General features: G+C 40.4%; 4 protein-coding genes across 6 annotated transcripts; all 4 read right to left on the reverse strand.

Annotated features, from left to right (window-relative positions):
- Nucleotides 1–2,179: 2,179 nt before the first annotated feature.
- LOC112667500 (hemoglobin subunit beta-like) lies at nucleotides 2,180–3,539 on the reverse strand. The gene is made up of 3 exons (XM_025459226.3): nucleotides 3,383–3,539; nucleotides 3,032–3,254; nucleotides 2,180–2,434 (listed from the first exon to the last, which is right to left on the reverse strand). The coding sequence occupies exons 1-3, from the start codon at nucleotides 3,472–3,474 to the stop codon at nucleotides 2,306–2,308; spliced, it is 444 nt and encodes a 147-aa protein (XP_025315011.2). The 5' UTR covers nucleotides 3,475–3,539; the 3' UTR covers nucleotides 2,180–2,305.
- Nucleotides 3,540–4,611: 1,072 nt separating this feature from the next.
- LOC112667498 (hemoglobin subunit beta) lies at nucleotides 4,612–6,117 on the reverse strand. Of its 2 annotated transcripts, none has more exons than XM_025459224.3 (3): nucleotides 5,941–6,117; nucleotides 5,599–5,821; nucleotides 4,612–4,867 (listed from the first exon to the last, which is right to left on the reverse strand). In XM_025459224.3, exons 1-3 carry the CDS (start codon nucleotides 6,030–6,032, stop codon nucleotides 4,739–4,741), a joined length of 444 nt encoding a protein of 147 aa, XP_025315009.1. In that variant the 5' UTR covers nucleotides 6,033–6,117; the 3' UTR covers nucleotides 4,612–4,738. The 2 variants fall into 2 exon arrangements, with proteins under 2 accessions (XP_025315009.1, XP_048954604.1); XM_049098647.1 differs by having other exon boundaries at nucleotides 5,937–6,106.
- A 4,609-nt stretch (nucleotides 6,118–10,726) lies between these two features.
- On the reverse strand, nucleotides 10,727–12,243 carry LOC112667499 (hemoglobin subunit beta). Of its 2 annotated transcripts, none has more exons than XM_025459225.3 (3): nucleotides 12,029–12,243; nucleotides 11,687–11,909; nucleotides 10,727–10,982 (listed from the first exon to the last, which is right to left on the reverse strand). In XM_025459225.3, exons 1-3 carry the CDS (start codon nucleotides 12,118–12,120, stop codon nucleotides 10,854–10,856), a joined length of 444 nt encoding a protein of 147 aa, XP_025315010.1. In that variant the 5' UTR covers nucleotides 12,121–12,243; the 3' UTR covers nucleotides 10,727–10,853. The 2 variants fall into 2 exon arrangements, with proteins under 2 accessions (XP_025315010.1, XP_048954603.1); XM_049098646.1 differs by having other exon boundaries at nucleotides 12,025–12,243.
- Nucleotides 12,244–16,458: 4,215 nt separating this feature from the next.
- On the reverse strand, nucleotides 16,459–17,854 carry LOC112667501 (hemoglobin subunit epsilon-2). Its single transcript, XM_025459227.2, has 3 exons — nucleotides 17,763–17,854; nucleotides 17,429–17,651; nucleotides 16,459–16,587 (listed from the first exon to the last, which is right to left on the reverse strand). Exons 1-3 carry the CDS (start codon nucleotides 17,852–17,854, stop codon nucleotides 16,459–16,461), a joined length of 444 nt encoding a protein of 147 aa, XP_025315012.1.
- Nucleotides 17,855–18,063: the final 209 nt, after the last annotated feature.

Here is an 18,063-nt window from a genome sequence, read left to right on the forward strand (position 1 = left end):
CATCTTTCATGGCCTGTACCTCTTTGGTTTCTCTTATTGTCATGACAGTATCCTTTCTCACTCCTGCTATCTACACCAGGATATGATCCAACTCCCCTGCTCTGGCTCATGGATCAACAGTTTCTATACTTTGTTTTTCATCTTGCTTGCCATGGGCCCAGACTTCCTTTTAATAGTGCCTTCTTATGTTCTGATTCTCAGATCTGCAATGGCCATTGTCTCCTACAGGAGGCAACTCTCAGTCCAGCGTGTGTCTCACATTCTTACTTCCCTTTTACTTTATGTCCTTGTGCTGGGCTCTTCTATCATTCACAAGTTTGCAAAGCATTCCCTCTCCCTTATCCACATCATCACAAGCAAAGTGTCCATTTTCTTTGTACCCCTAATGAACCCAGTCATTTTTAGCATCAAGGCCTACTGGATGTACTGAACCATTATCAAGGTGTTCTCTTTGACATAGATAGAAATATTATGTGTTCTCAATTAGCCAATTCCCCTTCAAGTAGATTAGTTGTGACAAAATCTCAGGTCTTGTTCAACTCTAACATTAGTCCCTCACATCTATATTAGAATCTCCTTTTTCATTTCATTTTAAGAGCTAGGGAATGTTCATTTTAATAGCATCCTGAGACAAACAATCAGAAAATAAAAAATCAGTCCTGGAAGAAAAATCACTATCTTTATAAAGCAAGATGCAAAAGCAAGAGTAATTTTGGAGCAACTCTGGCCCTTATCCATTTTATGATGTGAATAATTGAAATTGTTTTCTACTGTTTGATGGCTATTAAAGTGAGAGAATCCTTTCCATGAGTCTAAGTCACTTTCAAACAAGAATAGTATTCTCTGTGTATGACATACACATGCTATGTACTCTGTCCCTCTCTTTCATCCTTCTCCAACTAATATTAGGAGAAGAACAGCAGCCAGGTAGTGCCAAGTTTTGTCAGAGATGGGCATTTATGTCAATACCAAATCTCATGTTATCCAGATCTATGGGACATCTGCTCTACTATGCTCTGTCTGCATGCAAAGTCCTAACATTCAGGTCAATATCAAATGTGAGGTCCCTTTCAGCAGATGACCAAAGTTGTCACCAAGGCACACTTTTGACTCCCTTCTGATGCTGAAGGTTTAGGGAATTCTCATTTGTGTATTTATAATGACACCTTGTATTCATCTTTATTCTGTGTTTGCATGAAGATTGGTTTTATATTAATTTAATTAATCAAATATTTTACTTATTAATGGTATTACTTTCATAGTCTTCCTAACTTTATTCAGAATTAGAATGTGGGTTGGGACAAGTCACTTCAAAGTGAATGTCTTCAAAGTCATTTTATTTCCAAAATCTGCCTTCCACATAAAATAGCCATTAACTGAGGAAATGAAATAAGGGTGTATTGATGATGGCAACACTGTGCTAATAACTAGAAAGCCAGAGAAGGCATCAGAGGCATCAAAGAGAGAAGGAGGTGGGAGCTGGCTTCCAATCACTTCTTGGCTATGGACGCTAAAACATCCTGAGAAGATGGGATTCCATTCAGTGGAAGCCCATAGGAGGATTGCAAGACAGTAGTGAATATCAAGCCAGAAAATCTCCTTTTCACATTTGTCTTAGTCTTATATTTATCAAAACATTCTCAGTTCCTTTCTTCCAATGCAGACCTAGAAAGAAGCAAGGGAAGAGATAGTAAAACTCCCTCCCCTACTTTGAAACTTTCATGCTAGTATATGTTGTAAGAGGATGGAGAGAACCAGAATAAGAAACTTGGGGAGGACAAGTAACTGTCAACAACACACAAAGGAAAATCTTAGGGGAGCACTGATGCCTTTAGGCAGAAGAATTTTGCGTATTAAAGTGAGTTTTTGAACTGGGGAGAGTGAGGAAATTTAAGTAAGCCTAAATAAAATGCTTGATTTAAATAAAGCATAGGAAAAGCCTAACCCCCAAAGCAAGTCTCTAGTTGAATCCTTTCCTAAGGGAAAGTAAAAATAGGCAGCAGGGTCAGTTTGCCACATAGTTAGCTATTTATAACCTCTCCATTCATGGAGTCCAAAATACGGATATATTTTCCCAAGATCTGAACTAGCCCCTCATTCTTTATGTCTTACATGACTTGACTTCTCATGTGATGTAACAATTCCAGTGACAGTCACAGAAGTAATTTAAATACACCAGTACATAGAAAATAAATGTTCTTTATTAGTCAGGAACCAGATGCTCAAAGGACTTCGCAATTTCCCCATGTTCAAGTGTTGGGGTCCGGGGACCAAATGACTTTGCCTTGAAAGCAAGAAAGAGAACTCAGTGGTATTTGTGGGCCAGGGCATTGGCCACACCAGCCACCACCTTCTGGTAGGCAGCCTGAGCCAATGGGGTGAATTCCCTGCCAAAGTGGCGGGCCAGCACACACACCAACACGTTGCCCAGCAGCTGTGGGGAAGACAAGAGGCATGTGGATGATTAGCAGAGGGACCTAGCTAAGACTCAGAGTATTCCAACCCATCCACAGACCCAAACAGTGTCATTAGAATATAAGCAGAAAGATAGCTGATTATTAAGATGTTACAATCCATATGACTCCAACAATATCACCCTCATTTTACATTGAGAAATGGTTCTTTCCTTCTGTTTTAACCCAAATCTTAAATTTTCTTGGTTATTCTTTCCAACTAGGCAAAGAAGCAATAAGATTTTATCTTCCTTGCTTTCAAAAAAGAGATAAGGAAAAAAGGATCAGAAAAAAAAATGTTTTTGAATGGATTAAAAGCACTTTTTAAACACTCAAAAGTTTAATTAAAACAATAAAGAAAAACCATTGCAGAGAACAAAAAAAAGGACAAGAGGAAACAATTAATGAGCCAAGTGGATAAAATAAGTAAAACAGTGCTGAGGAGTCCATACTTATGCAACTAGAACACTTCCTTTACACTCTGAACAACATCCTGATGCCCATACCCTTTACGGACATCATGAGTTGGGTCTTAAAAAGGAAGATCAAAGAGAATGTTGAGGGTCCCACAGACTCACCTTGAAGTTCTCGGGATCCACGTGCAGCTTGTCACAGTGAAGCTCACTGAGCTTAGCAAAGGTGCCCTTGAGGTTGTCCAGGTTTTTCAGGCCATCACTAAAGGAGTTCAGCACCTTCTTGCCATGGGCCTTCACTTTAGCATTGCTCATAACAGCATCAGGAGTGGACAGGTCCCCAAAGGAGTCAAAGAACCTCTGAGTCCAGGGGTAGACAATCAGCAGCCTGAGGGGTGAAAATAGCACAGAGGGCACAGGAGTCAGTGCCTGTCAGAACCCAGGGGACTGAGTTAACTCCATCTGCCCAGCTCTCATGCTTTCTCCAAAAGCCTGCCTTGCCACATGGATACCAACCTGCCCAGGGCCTCACCGCCAACTTCATCCACATTCACCTTGCCCCACATGCTGGAGATAAGACTCTTCTCTTCAGCAGTCAGATGCACCATGGTGTCTGTTTGTGGTTGCTAGTGAACACGGTTGTTTCAGAAGCAAATGTAAGCAGCAGCTGTCCCTGTTCTTCCTTTTATGCCCAGCCCTGATCTTGCATCCTTGCTGTTATGAGATTGGCCCAGGCCTGGGTGTGGTCACGCAGGGTGAAGCCTATCCTTGGCAATTCTGAAACTGGCTTGTGAGTCTGACTTCAGACCCTCCCATCTTCAGGCCCATCTCAGCAATACAAATTGCTACTAAAATCATTCTTTGGCAAGTGTACTGTTACACTTTTGAGAACCATAACCTGGTAACTTCTTAGAGAGTGCCTCCCCAATTTTCTTGTTATACAAATGAAGAATCCCAGGTCCAGTAAATAGAAGGCATCCATCCACTGTGGTTCAACTTAAAAGCGTATGGATGGATCTCCCCCTGTGTCTTCAGAATCTAATTACATGGACAGTGTGGATGGGACCTCTGCCACAGTCCTACGTGTATCTTCCTTCTCTTGGTTTGGATTAAAACCTCCTAGAAAGATACTTAAAGCCCATTCATTCATTCATTCATTCATTCATTTTTCTCATACTTTAGTCATGTAACCAAATAAATGATGATTGGAAAAATAATTATGTATAAATCAGAAGTCTCTTGTGTAATAATTACTCTATTAAGTTTTGAGGACCCATAGATGAATAGTTGTCTCTTAGAGCTGGAACTGGTTCCCTGATGGAGTATGGCATGGTAGGCTACACCGCAGGCAAGGGAAGTAGGGAAAAAGGAAACAGAACAGTATCTTGATCATTCATTATGTCTCTAATCGAGCACCCTATTTTTTACTAATTATTGGAAATAAGTAAAAGCATTAGCCTGAGGGCTGTGCCTTAGGTTGGAAGTCTTCCACAGAGCCCTGTAATGTCAGCATTCTTTATGTAAAATCTTCTTGACCGTGCCTATGTTTTGGAGGGAGAAGTGTTTTCCACTAGTGACAATGTAGGCCCCTACTTCCTTTTCTCATCTCCCTTGACCTCTTTGAATAAGAAACAAGTGCTTCCTATCTGTAGACTCTCAAGTATTTCCCACACCCCTAGACAAATAAAGTAAAAAATAATAATAAAATAAAATATAAAATAAAATAAGTGGAATGAATCAGAAAGTTGAGCTGAAGGTTCTTTATTAGGCAGAAGCCATACCCTTGATGGTGGACATTATTTCCCCCAGTTCAGAAGAAAGAATTTAGGGAGACAGGGTCTTCCAGTGGTCACCAGGAAACAGGCCAGGATCTCAATGGTACTTGTGAGCCAGGGCATTGGCCACACCAGCCACCACCTTCTGATAGGCAGCCTGCACCTGAGGGGTGAATTCTTTGCCAAAGTGGTGAGCCAGCACACACACAAGCACGTTGCCCAGGAGCTGTGGGGAAGACATAGAGAGACACGCATAAATGATTCAGAGAGAAATCAAGCTCGGCTTCTGAGAAACTGAGCCAATGATCTTTTTTTTTTTTTCCCCACACTCCAGCCCAAACTGATATTCAGGTTTTCTCCATCAGCATAAATGAGCAAATATATGTGTATGTACACTGTATATTTTCATTGTATATGTATATATATATAATTTAATAGTTAATTAATTAATTAGTATGATGCTGGGCTGTCTTTTAGCACCTGCGGCTGTCCTACTTCACTATTCTCAGATATTCAATTCCTTTCCTTTTCATTGAGTCTTGTCTCTATAAACATCCAATTATCCTTTAATTTTGAAATGATTTGTAGCCTCTAGATTGACAACTCCTTGAGGTGCCCTTCCAATCCCCATTTGGAGAGACAGAAAGATGTTTCCGAGTGGAGAAGTAGAAGATGAGAATAGACACGCATAATTTGCATATCGAGTAGGGAAAAAAACTAGTCAGGGGAAGAAGACAAGAAGTTAAATAAACAACTTGATGAAAAAAAAAAACAACTTAATGAAAAAGAAAAGGCCGTGAGAAAGGAAATGTATGAAATTACATAAACTTTGAAAGGTATTCAAGATGATATATGCTGAAGTACAAAGGAAGGTGGAGGGAGAACAGGTAGGTAAATGAATCAGGTGAGAGACTAGAAAGTGAAAAGAAAAAGAAATGGAACATATCCTAGACTCACCTTGAAGTTCTCGGGATCCACGTGCAGCTTGTCACAGTGAAGCTCACTGAGCTTAGCAAAGGTGCCCTTGAGGTTGTCCAGGTTTTTCAGGCCATCACTAAAGGAGTTCAGCACCTTCTTGCCATGGGCCTTCACTTTAGCATTGCTCATAACAGCATCAGGAGTGGACAGGTCCCCAAAGGAGTCAAAGAACCTCTGAGTCCAGGGGTAGACAATCAGCAGCCTGAGGAGTGAAAACAGCACAGAGGGCTGTGCCCGTCAGAACCCAAGGGACTGAGTTAACTCCATCTGCCCAGCTCTCATGTTTTCTCCAAAAGCCTGCCTTGCCACATGGATACCAACCTGCCCAGGGCCTCACCGCCAACTTCGTCCACATTCACCTTGCCCCACAGGCCGGAGACAAGACTCTTCTCTTCAGCAGTCAGATGCACCATGGTGTCTGTTTGTGGTTGCTAGTGAACACGGTTGTTTCAGAAGCAAATGTAAGCAGCAGCTGTCCCTGTTCTTCCTTTTATGCCCAGCCCTGATCTTGCATCCTTGCTGTTATGAGATTGGCCCAGGCCTGGGTGTGGTCACGCAGGGTGAAGCCTATCCTTGGCAATTCTGAAACTGGCTTGTGAGTCTGACTTCAGACCCTCCCATCTTCAGGCCCATCTCAGCAATACAAATTGCTACTAAAATCATTCTTTGGCAAGTGTACTGTTACACTTTTGAGAACCATAACCTGGTAACTTCTTAGAGAGTGCCTCCCCAATTTTCTTGTTATACAAATGAAGAATCCCAGGTCCAGTAAATAGAAGGCATCCATCCACTGTGGTTCAACTTAAAAGCGTATGGATGGATCTCCCCCTGTGTCTTCAGAATCTAATTACATGGACAGTGTGGATGGGACCTCTGCCACAGTCCTACGTGTATCTTCCTTCTCTTGGTTTGGATTAAATCCTCCTAGAAAGATGCTTAGTTCATTCATTCATTCATTCATTCATTCATTCATTCATTTTTCTCATACTTTAGTCATGTAACCAAGTAAATGATGATTGGAAATTGAAAATACGTATAAATCAGAAGTCTCCTGTGTAATAATTACTCTATTAGGTTTTGAGCATCCACAGATGAAAACATAGAGTTATCTCTCTGTAGTAAGGAATAAAACTAACTGAAAAATCAGTTAAAAAACAAAATGGTTAGTAGCAGTGAGAAAAATAATGTCTTTAATTAACCAGGGACATAAAAATGATTTCTTCCTGGACTGATGTGGAAAAGTGAATGGGAGAAGAGAGAAGCTTCTTTGTGACTTGAAATGAGTGGCAGGAAAGTGACAGGGCACTATGGCTTTGGCTTAGATAATCATCCCCCTAGACCACTAAGAATGCTGTGTGTATAACCATTTCTTTTATTCAAATTCACCACTTATAATCTCATTTCGTCCACATATTTTTTTGTTTAAATCTTTTTTTAGGGACACCTGGGTGGCTCAGTAGTTGAGCATCTGCCTTTGGCTCAGGGTGTGTTCCCAGGATCCTGGGATCAAGTCTGGCATCAGGCTCCCTGAGGGAGTCTACTTCTTCTTCTGCCTATGTCTCTGTCTCTCTCTGTGTGTCTTTCAGGAATATATAAATAATATTTTAAAATCTTCCTTTATTATCATGTTTTCCCCTATCTCTATAGCTTTTCCAATTTCCCTCCCCTTATCCTTCTCTCCTCCAAGTAATACATTCTGATAACTAACTTCTTAGGCAAAGAAACTGAAGTGGAGATTTCTGCTCCTTACTATCAAAAGATACCATAAAAAAAAAAAAAAAAGCAGTGAGCATTTCTAAGCTCAGCTTAGGATGTTGGTGTTCTTGGACGGCCCTGCTGGTTCTTTTTCCAACTTCCCATCATCTGTGTACCTCTTGCCTCCTAGCCTGCTCCTAAATTCCCCTTTCCTATAAGCAAAGAAATGGCTGTGCATTTTTTTACTTACCATGTTTCTCCTGCGTTAGAATCTTCTTTTGATTAAGGTACCTTGATGTCTAGAACCATCTTTCTCTCTCTGTTGTCATCACTGGCTACAAATACTTAACATATATTTTTCATCCTTTCACGTCTAACACTCCAAAACCTCAACTACAGGGTGAACCATAAGAAAAGGACTTCTCTATTTCTAGTTGTTTCAAATAAACTCACAAAATCTCCACTTCCATTGTTCCATTCCCTAAACTACTTTCTCCATCACTGCTACATGAGTAAGGATCTCTCTCCCCTTTTACTCATCCCAAATCCCATCAAGTACTTGTGAACAACCTCTCTCTGATCTTTCTCAGACAGAGAGGAAAGTCTTGGTTCTTCTCTGGTAATCTGGAGGTTAGGTCAGAATTACATGCCCATAAAAGATGATGGGAGTAAAAGAGATACAATTCTAGCATTTTCTATTTATATTTATTCTTCTCTAAAACCCATAAGCAAAGAAGTTCTGACTATCTGTCTATTCCTGGGGCAAGATTTCATGTGTTGACTTCCAGGAAAAGGGAGCCTTCAAATATTTTAGATATTTAGAAACCAAACACACACACACACACACACACACACACACACACGGATGCACACACACGTTTTGTTTGATCTGTAAGTTTTGAGTTTCATTTTACTAAATTTAAAACTCCATTAGCTTTACCACGTTTACCACTATTTTCAAGACTCTATTTCACACCCCTGATTTCAGAGTTTGGGTATAAGTGTGTGAAGGGAAGTCTTTCTTGGGACGTTTGGACATGTCTTTTGCAAAAGCTCTCTGTCATGAGAAGTTCACAGGCCTTACTAAATAACAGTAATGAATATGTTTATACTTTACTGTAAAAAGCCAAATTGTCAAGGCTAAACTATAGCTTTGCCACCTTGACAGAAATCAGCATCTGCTCAGACTTCCTCTAACATTTTCTGTACTCACAAATATTTCCCCTAAATTGTCTTTTATCCTCTTCCCTCAGCCTTCTTTGCCATGAATGATCTATGAACCACTTTTTTTTATACTGGCAACTCTGCAGCCACCTTGTTCCTGGCTTCAGGACAGGACTTGCTGTTCTCTCTCGCCTTTGCTACTTAGCAAGACTGAAGAGGGCGACAGACTTCTTTTCTTACCCTTACCCTGCAGGGCCAAGGCTTCAAGTTGTTAATAAGACATCAAAAGTTCAGACATATCAGACAAAAAGAATAAACTGATAAATGTGATTATGCTCTGAGCCTCGTGGTCACATCCCGATCAACATTCAAAGATTCTAGAAACTTCTAGAGTCACTGCCATCTTTACCATTACTTCTACCCTTCAAATAGGGGGTACCAAAAGATGTCTGCTTTATTTCGATTCCAGCCCCATTGAGCACTAAACATACACATACACACATGAATGTGCACACACACGCACACACATACACACATGTGCATGTGTACATACACATATGCACAAACACCCTGAGCTCCCAAGAGACAGAAAGGTTTTTTTTTCTTTTCTCCAGTTTGTCAAGTTTGCAAACTTCTTGATGTTTTGAATTTAGGATGGACCTAGTCTGAGTATAATTAAGAGAATGAGGATCAAGTGATTCATGACAGTCATCCAAAGATATGTAATATTATTTGTTTCAGAAATGGTACTCAATTGGAACACTTGTACATATAGCAGTGTTCAGTTTCAAATTCTGTTCATTAAGGCATTTCTACAAAATATTCCATATTTTCCTGGGTTAGGCACAGTTAGTTTTCACTCTTCTTTCCAAGACACACAATCTCTGGGTTACATCAATTTAGCATCCTTTCAAAACTGTAATTCAAGTTAATAAAATTAAATAAAGTAAAAATACTCCAAAGGAGCAGAACTCACAGAAATGATGTACATACACTTTTTTAAAGTCATATTTCAGTATGAAAAGCAATACAGCCAATCTAGTCATAAGTTTACTGAACTATGTGCTAATTGTTACAGAACATTTAATGTCTCAGTCTATAATCACTACACAAATATTTCCTCTGTTTGGCTCAGATCCTCATCCAGAATTAGCTTTTGTTGACATGATAAGTAGGTCGTGGTGTTGATTTCCCAAGTTAACTTTGAAACTGTGCCTCTCTAGGGATAGAGTCTTGGCTTCAGTCTATGCCCTTTTTACAAATACATAAAGCATTAGTTCATAAGGCCAAATGTCCAGTAGGCTCTGAACAGAAAGTAAATGTCTGAGCAGTGTTTTCCTTTCCTCTGTGCTTCCTCATTGTATACTAGGGCATCAACACCAAAGGATTCTCTGCAATGGTTCCTTGTTCAGATTGTCCTCTACTTCCAACAGTCCTAAGATAGGGAATAATCATTCATTCATTTATTTATTCATGGACTACTTTATTTAATAAATATTCAATTCCTACCTATGAAGGAACTTAGCAAGGCACAGTAGTCACATGGTAGTGTCCAAAATAGACAGAAATGTTTATTCAGCAAAGAGTGTGAGTGTGACAGACAAGAAGAAATGTGGAAAATAGGGAGAGGGGAAGGGTTTGGAATGATTTTCATAGCCAATATTGGAAAGCACAATGAGGCCAGTGTGCAAAGGCATCACAAGGGATAAGCAGAGATGCAGTTTGACTGAAATGGGAGAGTGGGAGGAGGAATTATTTATGCCATGTTGGGACAAGTAAAAGAGGGAGATTTTTCCTTAGAGCAGGAACAACGGATAGAGCATGGTATGGTAAACTAGCTACACTGCAGGCAAGGGAAGTAGGGAAAAAGGAAACAGAACAGTATCTTGATCATTCATTATGTCTCTAATCGAGCATCCTGTTTTTTAACTAATTGTTGGAAATAAGTAAAAGCATTAGCCTGAGGGCTGTGCCTTAAGTTGGAAGTCTTCCACAGAGCCCCTATAATGCCAGCATTCTCTATATAAAATCTTCTTGACCGTGCCTATGTTTTGGAGGGAGAAGTGTTTTCCACTAGTGACAATGTAGGCCCCTACTTCCTTTTCTCATCTCCCTTGACCTCTTTGAATAAGAAACAAGTGCTTCCTATCTGTAGACTCTCAAGTATTTCCCACACCCCTAGACAAATAAAGTAAAAAATAATAATAAAATAAAATATAAAATAAAATAAGTGAAATGAATCAGAAAGTTGAGCTGAAGGTTCTTTATTAGGCAGAAGCCATACCCTTGATGGTGGACATTATTTCCCCCAGTTCAGAAGAAAGAATTTAGGGAGACAGGGTCTTCCAGTGGTCACCAGGAAACAGGCCAGGATCTCAATGGTACTTGTGAGCCAGGGCATTGGCCACACCAGCCACCACCTTCTGATAGGCAGCCTGCACCTGAGGGGTGAATTCTTTGCCAAAGTGGTGAGCCAGCACACACACAAGCACGTTGCCCAGGAGCTGTGGGGAAGACATAGAGAGACATGCATACACAATTAAGAGAGAAATCAAACTCGGCTTCTGAGAAACTGAGCCAATGATTTTTTTTTTCCCCACACTTCAGCCCAAACTGATTTTCAGGTTTTCTCCATCAGCATAAATGAGCAAATATATGCGTATGTACACTGTATATTTTCATTATATATGTATATATATATAATTTAATAGTTAATTGATTAATTAGTATGATGCTGGGCTGTCTTTTAGCACCTGTGGGTGTCCTACTTCACTATTCTCAGATATTCAATTCCTTTCCTTTCCATTGAGTCTTGTCTCTATAAAAATCCAATTATCCTTTAATTTTGAAATGATTTGTAGCCTCTAGATTGACAACTCCTTGAGGTGCCCTTCCAATCCCCATTTGGAGAGACAGAAAGATGTTTCCGAGTGGAGAAGTAGATGAGAGTAGACACGCATAATTTGCATATCGAGTAGGGAAAAAAAACTAGTCAGGGGAAGAAGACAAGAAGTTAAATAAATAACTTGATGAAAAAGAAAAGGCAGTGAGAAAGGAAATGTATGAAATTACATAAACTTTGAAAGGTATTCAAGATGATATATGCTGAAGTACAAAGGAAGGTGGAGGGAGAACAGGTAGGTAAATGAATCAGGTGAGAGACTAGAAAGTGAAAAGAAAAAAAAAATGGAACATATCCTAGACTCACCTTGAAGTTCTCGGGATCCACGTGCAGCTTGTCACAGTGAAGCTCACTGAGCTTAGCAAAGGTGCCCTTGAGGTTGTCCAGGTTTTTCAGGCCATCACTAAAGGAGTTCAGCACCTTCTTGCCATGGGCCTTCACTTTAGCATTGCTCATAACAGCATCAGGAGTGGACAGGTCCCCAAAGGAGTCAAAGAACCTCTGAGTCCAGGGGTAGACAATCAGCAGCCTGAGGAGTGAAAACAGCACAGAGGGCTGTGCCCGTCAGAACCCAAGGGACTGAGTTAACTCCATCTGCCCAGCTCTCATGTTTTCTCCAAAAGCCTGCCTTGCCACATGGATACCAACCTGCCCAGGGCCTCACCGCCAACTTCGTCCACATTCACCTTGCCCCACAGGCCGGAGACAAGACTCTTCTCTTCAGCAGTCAGATGCACCATGGTGTCTGTTTGTGGTTGCTAGTGAACACGGTTGTTTCAGAAGCAAATGTAAGCAGCAGCTGTCCCTGTTCTTCCTTTTATGCCCAGCCCTGATCTTGCCCTCTCTGCTGCTGCAAGCAGATTGGCCCAGAGCTTAGCCGAATCTTATTGGTTTATACCATACCCTATGATCTAGTTTGCAACCCAATTCCTCAGTTCCCCTCAATTGTCCTGAGAGTGGCGTTCTAGGTGTTATGTTTCTTGACTCAGAATCCCTGTTTCCTCTCCTCACCTCATCCCCTTCAGCAGTGGCTTCCATAAGTATACTCCCACTCTCATTTTTGTGCAAATTCTGTAGTCTGATATAATGGAGTATATCTCTTGTTTAACTCCTCCAGTTATTTCACTTCATAGATAAGAAAACTAAGGCCTAGTAAACAGAAATGCTATCAAGTTGACTCTATGTGGTACTTCTTTTGGTCTCTAGAGATAGTTATAAGTAGTTAGAATGAATAAATACTTTGCTGTACTTTCAATTTGCTTTCTTCTTCTTTGGGTAAATACTTTTAGTAGCAAAACTTTCTTTTCATTCTGTCACTGAAATAAATGTTAATTAAAAGAGTGAAAACTAATGAATATTGTTTCTCTACCAGCTACTGAAATAGATCTAGGAAGCATGGATTTTAATGGAAACAATTTAATGAACGATAAAGAAGAAAATATCAGAAACCTATAACATGATTATTTAAAACTGTGATATTATTAAAGAAAAAATGCAGAGGAATTGCAATGAAGATTGACCTCATTCAACTAGATCAAGTCTGATAGGGTTTCTGGGAACATGCAGTTGTAGAAATTCCCATGGGTGTGTCCTTAGGGAAAAAAGTAGAGTTAAATCTAAAAATGAAGATTCAAAGGGAATTTTCATCTCTTCTGAATTCAAAATAATACTGCATTGACTTACAGATACATACCCTTTAGCACAACTAGAAGGAAGGAATGAAGTTGGGAGGGAGTATCAGAAAGGAAGAGAATAGAATGGGATAGAAGTCAGAAGGCAAAAAATATAAAGAAGATGAAAGAGGTAGGTAATTTCAAAATTTAGCAAGGATATAGATCTCAACAAACTCTCAGTCTCTGCTGGTGACATTGTAAAATGGCATAACTGCTTTAGAAAATATTTGATAGTAGCAACTAAAGCAGAATATATGCAAAACCTATGAGCTAGCAATTATTCTTCCAGAAATGCAGAAATGCATGCTTGTGTGAATCCAAAGTCTGTAACATCAATATACATGAGGATCTCAAACTGCTAGCAACTTAAATGTTCCTCACTCAGTGAAATAATTTTTTTTTTAATTTATGATAGTCACAGAGAGAGAGAGAGAGAGAGAGGCAGAGACACAGGCAGAGGGAGAAGCAGGCTCCATGCACCGGGAGCCCGATGTGGGATTCGATCCCGGGTCTCCAGGATCGCGCCCTGGGCCAAAGGCAGGCGCCAAACCGCTGCGCCACCCAGGGATCCCCCGCTCACTCAGTGAAATAGATAAAACATGATATAGAAAAAGAATGAAATGTTACACAATAATGAAAATAATCAATTTCACTTGCAGAAATACAGAGTATTTTTTACAACATAATGTCAATTAAGCCTGAATGACTCAGTCGTTTAAGTGTCTATCTCTTGGTTTTTGCTCAGGTCATTATCTCAGGGTTGTAAAATTGAGCCTTATGACAAACTCCACACTGAGTATGGAGCCTGCTTGGAATTCTCTCTCCTTCTCTCCCAATACTCTATGGCCACTCATGTGGGGGTGCCCATTCTCTCTTGTCCTCTAAATAAAAGTAACCAGGGACAATGATTAAATGTATATGATTTATATGCAAAAAAGCAGGATAATGTAACTATATTTCAGATCACAAGAATGAATGATTGGAAGGTACAGAGGAGCCATGAATGATCTTTAGGACATTTTACAGATTATCTGTTTTCAACCTTAAAGCCAAAAAACAAACAAACAAACAAACAAAAAAAAAAAACTATTAAAAACTTTAAGGATGTGGGTGGCATGATCTCATTTGTATTTTTAAAATATTATTCGGGGGATCCCTGGGTGGCGCAGCAGTTTGGCGCCTGCCTTTGGCCCAGGGCACGATCCTGGAGACCCGGGATCGAATCCCACATCGGGCTCCCGGTGCATGGAGCCTGCTTCTCCCTCTGCCTGTGTCTCGGCCTCTCTCTCTCTCTGTGACTATCATAAATAAAAATAAAAAAAAATTAAAATATTATTCGGGTTTCCATATATAAATGGATTTAAGGGGTAGGATAAAGGGGAAACAAATAATTAAGATGATATTATAATTGGAAGGGTGAGCAAAAATGTCATCTGTTTTCAGCCTTGAGCAATGTGTGATGCATTAGTCCCTAGATAGGGCAGAAAGAGGGCTAAATTAGCAGAAATAGATTAGAAAACAGTTGGAATTGTCTTGGACATGCTGTATTTGATGCACTCTTAAGCAATCCAATATGGAACATTAAATAAATAGATATGTGGGTCAGGAACCCATAAAGAAAACAGTCATGTTGAGAATACACAGTGGAACAAGGCACAGAGGAACAGATCATAGTGAATCGTATAAACTGCTACCACAACCTTCTCAGTAATGAAGGGCAAAGCACTTTACAGCAATGTCCTTAAAACCTCAGAACATATTTGTGGGGTAGGAATTTTTATTCCATTTTACAAACAAGGGAATTCATTCTGAAAAACATTAACCAAACTTTTCAAGGTGATGGGGCTATAATTTGATCTTTTTCTGCTAATCCCAAAGCCCTGGCTTTTCACATCTATGCCAGGGACTTGGGTACAAGAATTTGAGGTGATGGTCACAAAAGTGACTGTGATCAATTGCCCAGACAAGAGACTTCTCAGCATTTTCTTTCCTAAGAATAGTCTTTTCTCTTTCCATTCACCAGGTAGGGAACCTGGCTATCATTGGTGGCTTCTCCGCTCTCTACTGCACTTCATTCCAAGCCCTGCAGTATCTTGACTATAATGGTCCCTTACTTGAGGGGTTCTTAGTTTCATTGCTTCTGTGAAATTCAGTCCTTTGCCCTAATTATTATCACAACACATTCCTGTGCCTAGATCCAAGTTAGACTCTGCCTTGCCTGTATGTGGATCAGTTTCCCTAAAATTCCCTATTCATTATGTTACTCTTGTGTGCAAGAGATTTCACTGGTACTTTGCTTATAACAATAGCTCTTTTCCTGCTTTTCTGGGCAGCAATGTCCTTAATTTTATACCCTTGCACTGAACTAATTAAGAGAAATTAAATCACTTAGACCTGGCATGCTAATGCCTAAATTTGTCATTTTCCCACATAAATGAATTTTTATATCCACTGAAAGCTTAATGGAATTGGAAATATGTTCCAGGTCACAGAAATAGCAGATGAGGTACAGACTCAAACCAAGGCAGTTAGTTCCTATGCCTTAGGGATAGTTCCTCCGTTAATACCACTGAAGACACTTGGGAAAGTTTAGAGCATGGTCCTTGCCTGAGTCTCTGGAAAGCCCCATCTTCATTCTATTACAGATGATAAAAATGTGTTTCTTGTATTTTTTATTTTTATTTTTTAATTTTTATTTTTTAAAGATTTTATTTATTTATTCATGAGAGACACACACACACACAGAGAGAGAGAGAGAGAGAGGCAGAGACACAGGCAGAGGGAGAAGCAGGCTCCATGCAGGGAGCCCGATGCGGGACTCGATCCCCGGTCTCCAGGATTACGCCCTGGGCCAAAGGCAGTGCTAAACCACTGAGCCACCCAGGCTGCCCGTATTTTTTAATTTAAATTAAATCAGACAACATACAGTAACATGTTTCTTATATCAAATAGAAACTAAATACAGCACCAAAAAGCTCTGAGATTATACAAATAGCAGCCAAGACAGGCCCCCTACTTGGGGTTTTAACATGCCCCTACTCACTCTCAACAATCTTCTTGAATTTCACAAGAATATGTCCATTCATTCCCTTATTCTAGAGACACTATTCAACTCAAGAGTCTACTTTCTCTTCCTAGAAGTAACTGCCCCTTGAACCCACTCTTATCCTGCAGAATCTTAGGAGTCTCTTCTCTATCCTCCCAAACTCCTTATCTCCAGTAACCCCCTTTCCTGTAGGAGTGCTTTCTTTTAGCTGAATCAACATAAAAGGTACAGACAGAGAGAGAAGACAAGGATTTTCATTACAGAGCACAATTTTTATTTTATTTTTATCATCTAGGCAAGGCACTGTGCCTGTCTTCAGGAGATGGACTCTGGCAATACCGACATAATTGGACCAGCACCTAGTGGTACTTGTGTGCCAGAGCATTAGCCACAGCAGTTGTCAGCTTCTGCCACGCAGCCTGTGTTTGGGGAGTAAACTCCTTGCTGAAGTGAGTTGCCAAGACAATCAATATCATGTTGCCTAGAAGCTGGGGAGAGAGGAGAGGTAAAAAGAAAATAGTACCTAGTGAACGGAAAGCCTCAAGCTGGCCGCATCTATTTTCTTCCTAATAAGAGATGGAGGAACTTCCAATGCTGGGCTCCCACAAAAGTTTAATATGCTGGACATTGGCATCAATATGACCCCCAGCCCTGTACACTCCATTACGTTCTATCCTCTCATTTGGCCTGCCAACTTCTGACCCCAGAACATTGCCATGGATGGCTTCTCTTTTCTAGAGACTCTGACTTCTTTAAAAGTAGGAATGTAGCACTGCAAGGGGCCTTAATATGTATAATCTATGTCCCTAGATAATACATTCATTCAAATTGTTTGGACATTCACATGACAAAGAATCTTGTGCCACGTATATAAGAGAATTTCATCACTAATAAAGAGGGGGGGTCACAATCGTTCATTGAAAAGATTGCTCTTATTTTGTCTTGCTTAGTCCTGGTTTTAAATTTAAGAATCATGCAGAGATGTATTCATCATTTTTAGAGAAAATATCAGTTAAGATGTCCTTCCTCTAATTGTATTCTCCTGACCAAAGCCATTTAACTCCATTTTAGCCAGTGTTCTTCACATATGTATCTTTTCAGAAATGTAAGATGGCCAGTGACCTTCGCTGGTCATAGTAATTACCCTATTGAGTCCTACCTATGACCTTTGGGCCAACCTAACTACCAAAATCAAGCCCTTCCTTGGGATACAACATCCCAAAAAAAATGCCTTTATAGGATCAGATTTAGGTACCTGTTTTTCCTAACATATCCACAGTACAAATACCTAGGATGAAAGAACAAAGCACAGGCATGCCCAGAACTCACCTTGAAGTTCTCCGGATCCACATGCAGCTTGTCACAGTGCAGTTCACTTAGCTCAGCAAAGGTGTCCTTGAGGTCATCCATATGTTTAATAGCATTTCCAAAGGAAGTCAGCACCTTCTTGCCATGGGCCTTGACCTTGGGGTTGCCCATTATTGCAGACTCAGAGGACAAATTGCCAAAATTGTCAAAGAACCTCTGGGTCCATGGATAAACAACCAGGAGCCTATGGGATGATCACAGTCACAGACCAGATGGGAAGTCAGAGTATGTAGGAAACCTGACCAAACACCTTTCAGGAATATTTTCTGCCTTTTTGCCCCCCTCCAGTGCCTACCTTCCCAGGACCTCGCCTCCAACCAACTCCACATTCACCCTGGCCCACAGGCTAATAACAGCAGCCTTCTCCTCAGCAGTAAAATGCACCATGGTGTCTGGGAACTTGCTGGTGATCACTAAAGTGCCAGAAACAAGTCTGTACTGCCACTTCTCTGCGTGGCCTTTTATTCCTCATTTCTAGTTTCAGGGCCCTTGCTTCTCCCAGTGAAATGAGACCATTGGTCAAGAGTGGGTTGTCACCACCAGGGGTGGGGTTTGGACAAGGGAGGGTCAGCAGGATGGACATTTGGGTCTCTGAT

The sequence above is a fragment of the Canis lupus genome, chromosome 21 (genome assembly GCF_003254725.2).
Source record: "Canis lupus dingo isolate Sandy chromosome 21, ASM325472v2, whole genome shotgun sequence".
NCBI lineage: Eukaryota > Metazoa > Chordata > Mammalia > Carnivora > Canidae > Canis > Canis lupus.

Coding starts and splice junctions, on each gene's coding strand:
- LOC112667501 (XM_025459227.2), bottom strand. CDS start 17,854: ATGGTGCATTTTACTGCTGAGGAGAAGGCTGCTGTTATTAGCCTGTGG. Junction 17,652..17,762: donor GGAGGCGAGGTCCTGGGAAG/GTAGGCACTGGA, acceptor ATCATCCCATAG/GCTCCTGGTTGTTTATCCAT. Junction 16,588..17,428: donor TGGATCCGGAGAACTTCAAG/GTGAGTTCTGGG, acceptor CTCTCTCCCCAG/CTTCTAGGCAACATGATATT.
- LOC112667498 (XM_025459224.3), bottom strand. CDS start 6,032: ATGGTGCATCTGACTGCTGAAGAGAAGAGTCTTGTCTCCGGCCTGTGG. Junction 5,822..5,940: donor GGCGGTGAGGCCCTGGGCAG/GTTGGTATCCAT, acceptor TTCACTCCTCAG/GCTGCTGATTGTCTACCCCT. Junction 4,868..5,598: donor TGGATCCCGAGAACTTCAAG/GTGAGTCTAGGA, acceptor TCTTCCCCACAG/CTCCTGGGCAACGTGCTTGT.
- LOC112667499 (XM_025459225.3), bottom strand. CDS start 12,120: ATGGTGCATCTGACTGCTGAAGAGAAGAGTCTTGTCTCCGGCCTGTGG. Junction 11,910..12,028: donor GGCGGTGAGGCCCTGGGCAG/GTTGGTATCCAT, acceptor TTCACTCCTCAG/GCTGCTGATTGTCTACCCCT. Junction 10,983..11,686: donor TGGATCCCGAGAACTTCAAG/GTGAGTCTAGGA, acceptor TCTTCCCCACAG/CTCCTGGGCAACGTGCTTGT.
- LOC112667500 (XM_025459226.3), bottom strand. CDS start 3,474: ATGGTGCATCTGACTGCTGAAGAGAAGAGTCTTATCTCCAGCATGTGG. Junction 3,255..3,382: donor GGCGGTGAGGCCCTGGGCAG/GTTGGTATCCAT, acceptor TTCACCCCTCAG/GCTGCTGATTGTCTACCCCT. Junction 2,435..3,031: donor TGGATCCCGAGAACTTCAAG/GTGAGTCTGTGG, acceptor TCTTCCCCACAG/CTGCTGGGCAACGTGTTGGT.